At 49.3% G+C, this 4,600-nt stretch overlaps 1 protein-coding gene across 1 annotated transcript in view; it reads right to left on the bottom strand.

The window, feature by feature from the left end:
* The window catches only part of DUSP15 (dual specificity phosphatase 15), a 26,149-nt gene extending 22,768 nt beyond the window's left edge, over positions 1-3,381 (bottom strand). Inside the window, exon 1 of the mRNA XM_032766279.2 lies at positions 2,321-3,381. Coding sequence (XP_032622170.1) covers positions 2,321-2,341 — 21 coding nt within the window. The 5' untranslated portion in view covers positions 2,342-3,381. The remainder of the gene's footprint in view (positions 1-2,320) is intronic.
* Positions 3,382-4,600: the final 1,219 nt, after the last annotated feature.

Raw genomic sequence — 4,600 nt, 5'->3', positions numbered from 1 at the left:
AGGAACACAGGTTACAGCAGAGCTTGCAGGCACAGTCAGGACTCCTCCATCCAGTCCTTCTGGGGGTTCAGGGTGCTTGGATCCCAGCTAGGATTCCCTGAATTCCGCCCTCACAGCCCCAAACCCAAACTGACCTGCCCCTCCTCCCGCCGGCCGATCCCTTTTGTCCCCTCTCCTCCGCAAAGGTGCTCACCCCCTCCCCCCTGCCGGGCTCAGGTTACAGGCTTATAGATCCTGTCCCTCACCTAGAGACATCCCCTGCTCTCCCATCCCCCACACAGACAGCCGCTACTCCATCACATTGATATCCGAATACTAAAGCCGCCTAGTTGCATTGTGAGCTCCCTGGAAGAAAACACCACCCATAGCCAAGAGTGATCACCTCCTTTTGTCTAAGCTAAAGAAAACCCTTGAGTTATCAGCTTTACCTATAAACAAACCTATTGTTCTCCCTTGAACAATTGTATTTTCTCTACAAAAATCTCTACTCACCCTCCAGTTAGGGTTCTGATGTTCAGATCCAAACTCTGCATCAGCTCCACTAGGACTCCATACTCTCCTGACTGATCGTGCTGGGGACTCTGCCTGCCTCCTGCCCTCAGAACCCTCAGCTACTAGCATCATCTGGGAACCCCGACCAGTCCAAGCTTCAGGGAGTGGTGAGATCCCCTTCTATCTCTCTCTCTCTTTTCATGTTTCCTTTCTACCTTAGGTATTAACCTTTAATAATATATGTTATGTTGGTTTAGTCCTCCTCGTCTAGTTATCACCAGTATTCAATAAATAACTTGTATGGTTAAGCTGGTTGCTTCTCTCTCTCTGGCTGAACCTTCTTCTTTTGTGTTTTTAGCTTCCCCCATTCACTCTGCGTCAACGCTTCTTTTACCTAAGGTAAAGATCCCTGCAGTGCCCAGAATACTGTGGGGTTTGCTCATCAAGTAGGTTACTGCCAGTACAATTGTGTTGTGAAGGTGGGGATAGGGACGTGCTGAATCTGGGACACATAAGGGTAACAGCTTGAAAGTGCTGCTTGACCCAGTTCATGGAGCCCAGGGCATATAAGGAGAGTCAGCTTGAAAGTGCTGCTTCGTCCAGCCCAGTGAGCCCAGGGACATATAAGGGGTCAGCTTGACAGCGCTGATTGACCCGGTCCGCTCAGAATTGCTCTGTTAATGTATGTGTGCGTGGGTATGTGCTCATCTGGTTTTGGAGCTGGAGAAATCCAGCCCTAGGGAACCTGCGTCCTGCAAGATAGCTCCATTGGGAGGGGACTTGCAGAAAGGGAGAAGTAGAGCTCCATATGAATACACAAGTGACACAAGCAGTACACTGATAGAATTACAGAATCCCCTTCCCCAGAAAAGTAACTCGAATAAATGAGCCTTTCCCAAAAGTAATGGGCAAATCTGGTAACAGTCCTTATTACACAGTAACGTGCCTCATTCAGTCCTACTCCTCCGTGAAATGCAATAGCTTTGATATATTGCATCCTTCATCCATAATACCACAAAACTCTTTGCTGTGCAGTGATAGTGTAGAGAGAGAGAAAATGCTTAAAGGATTAAGAGTGGAGGTTCTTACACAGGCAAATAAAGTCACTTTCTTATAACTTGGGAAAACTTCCCTGAAGGAGAAGCAGTGGCTGCCCTCTCCGATAAGCTATGCCCTGGATATTGTATACAGCAAAGTCCGTGGTGTTAGAGCAGCTGGTGCTGGAAATGCTGAGTAGCTGAGTGGGGCAGTACCAAGCTCATGCCTTAGAGATCTCTTGTCATGTGCTTATCTCATCTAGTTCTCTAAGGTGATGTAAAACTTTTCTTTCATCTTCACAGGGTAATGTCCTGGGCCATGCACTGACCTCCTGGCCTCAGTGGTGGCACTGCTGTAATCTCCTGGGGAGGAATCCCAGGATCACCACTGATCAGCTCTGATGCCTGTCTACTCACTGTCTTCCTAGGGTAGTAGCAGAGCTGCTTAGAACCCTTACCGACACTCCAGACCTGTACGAAGGACCTTGCCTACTGACTTGCATGACCTCTAAAGAATCCTCAAGTTGTTTCTTATCCAGTTGTGCTCAGCCTGTAGTTAAAGACCCACCTCTACTAGAAGAGCTGGTTTTTGCTGGTCCCTTAAATAGATTTCATTGAAAAATTAAGCATACACAAGGGTGCCCTGAAATCTAACATGAAGTGGTGCCTGGCTCTTGCTTTCCAAGAAACAGAGTCCAATAAAGAGACCTCACACCCTAAAAGCTCTGAAAAGCCTGTCTCAGAGAGAACAGAGACCCACAAAACTAGTGTCTCAGAGTGTTTATCTTTACCTTGTTCATACCATTTCCCATGGTGCAAAGCAATTACTGTGGAAGGCCAGGGGTGCGCAGGTGTGTCTCTTGATGCTGTGGCACGACGTTTCCCCAGCTGAAATCTTAGCTGCCTCTCCAAAATGTTCAATGACAGGATGTCAGTGTTGGTTATGAAGAGATTTACACCTCCATAGTCAGTGGTTTTTGCGGGAGTTTGTTTGTTTGTTTGTTGTAATAGTGGCAGCTTGCTTGTTTTTTCTCTTCACAGGCAGCAAAACTGATCTCCTTGCTGCAGCTGCACATCTCAGCACAGAATAAACCTTCACTGAATCCCTCAGCCGGCTCCTTCAGAAGCTCTTCTCCTGCGGGGACCTGCTTCTCTCCCAGATGGTGAAGCTACTCTCAAAGTGCCTTGTACCAGTTGTTGTCTTGCCAGGGCAGAGACAATAAAGGAGAAACCCCACCTCTCAGCACGCATGTGGGAGTGCTAAGGCCATGCTGTCTGCTGACTTAGTGCTCCTGCTTTCCAAGCAAATCTGAACAAAGCCTCAGTGTTGGAGAAATAACAAAACCCTTTGTCCCCCTTGCTTTCTTAGAAGGAAGGTCTGTTAAGCCATGCAGCTGAATGCTCAAAGGGATGCACACTCCTGCCTGTACCCCCCGGGGCAGTGAGTACTATGAGACCAGAACTCCTACCTCTCAAGAGAAATTTGCAGCTTGGTAGCAATTCCAGCTCTTGCTACTCACTCACAGGCAAAACTTCCCTTCCTCTTGGGTAACTTCTTGCTTTGTACTGCCAGGTGTGATAATGCAGCCTTCGCAGAGTAGAATGCAAGGTCAAGGGATCACAGAAAGTGGCGATCAGGAACTGTCCATCAGTGTCAGGGTGCCTGAGCACATACCACATATTCACCTTAACTGGTCACTCTAGTTAGTGTGTGTATGGTAACACCCATTGTTTCATGTTCTCTGTGTATACATATATCTTCCTACTGTATTTTCCACTGCGTGCATCCAATGAAGTGGGCTGTAGCCCACGAAAGCTTATGCTGAAATAAATGTGTTAGTCTCTAAGGTGCCACAAGTACTCCTGTTCTTTTTGCGGATACAGATGAACACGGCTGCTACTCGGAAACCTACCACATACTATGTTCATGAGTACACTCCTTATCTACAGCCATACCTTCTTCAGCCCACTCCCCAAGGGATGCCAGCCACCAGCAGTAAGTAACCACCTGCCCTCTTTGCTACATGCTCATGCTCAGCATTGAGAGGCATTCAGGCAAAACTCCTGATCCAAACGCTTTTGAACTTTAGAGGACTTTGGATCTGGCTGAACGCTAGCCTGGGACTGAGACAATTGCAGTTTGATTCTCTGCTCCACCACAGGAAATCCCTCTGTGACCTTGGGCAAATCCCTTAGTCTCTCTGTGCCTCAGTTCCCCATGTTTGCAGCAGAGATAATAGTCCTGTGTCATGCTGTGAAGCTGAATCCCTTAAAGATTGTGAGGCGTTTGGTACTATAGTAATGGGGGACCTGCTTAGATCCTTGTGACTCACTTTATACCCGTACTGTATCCACTGTGTCTTTAGGACTTTAAGCTATTTGGGGCAGGGATCCTGTTCACCTTCTGCCTTCTGCAAAGTTTCATGCACACTGAAAGCTGTGCAAACAACCAGGCAGCAGGCCCCAGACAAAGGTGGAAAGGTGTAAAAAGAATTGGGCATGCATTTGAAAATAGGCTGCAGGTAGATTCCCTTTTAAGTCCTTTTAGTAAAGAAATAATGTTTTGTCTCTCTGGCACCCATCAGCTGTGGACTTCCAAGCACTTCATGACACCCTGTGCTGCAGGGAAGACACATTATCTGCCTTTTTAAGGTGGGGAAACTCAGGCAGGAAGAGCAGGTGACTCGACAAAGGTCTGAAAATCCATGCAGAGCCGGGAACAGAACCCGTCATCCTGCAGTTCTTCCTCAGGCAAGACTCCCAGTGGAGTCAATGGGGATTTGTGTCAGGGGCAGAGAGAGGCGGTGGCGCTCCTGACGATCACGCTTGCTCTGACCATTGGGCAGCGCTGTCCCCTGCGTTAGCCAGCAGCCCCCCCGGTCCCGCCCCCCCGCTAGTGCCTCAGCAGGGCCTAAGGTTCCTCCCGCTGGGGGCCCTGGCGGCGGGTCGCTCAGGAGGCAGCCCCCTGTTGCGCGCGGCGCAAGCTCGCCCCCGACCGCCCGGGCACGAGCAGCGGCATCTGGCCCCGCCCCCAGCGCGGCGGGCGGGGGAAGAGGTTGGTTGCTATGGGG

Source organism: Chelonoidis abingdonii, chromosome 14 (genome assembly GCF_003597395.2).
Source record: "Chelonoidis abingdonii isolate Lonesome George chromosome 14, CheloAbing_2.0, whole genome shotgun sequence".
In the NCBI taxonomy this organism is placed as follows: Eukaryota; Metazoa; Chordata; order Testudines; family Testudinidae; genus Chelonoidis; species Chelonoidis abingdonii.
The sequence above is the reverse complement of the archived record's forward strand: the minus strand, read 5'-3'. Positions and strand labels throughout refer to the sequence as shown.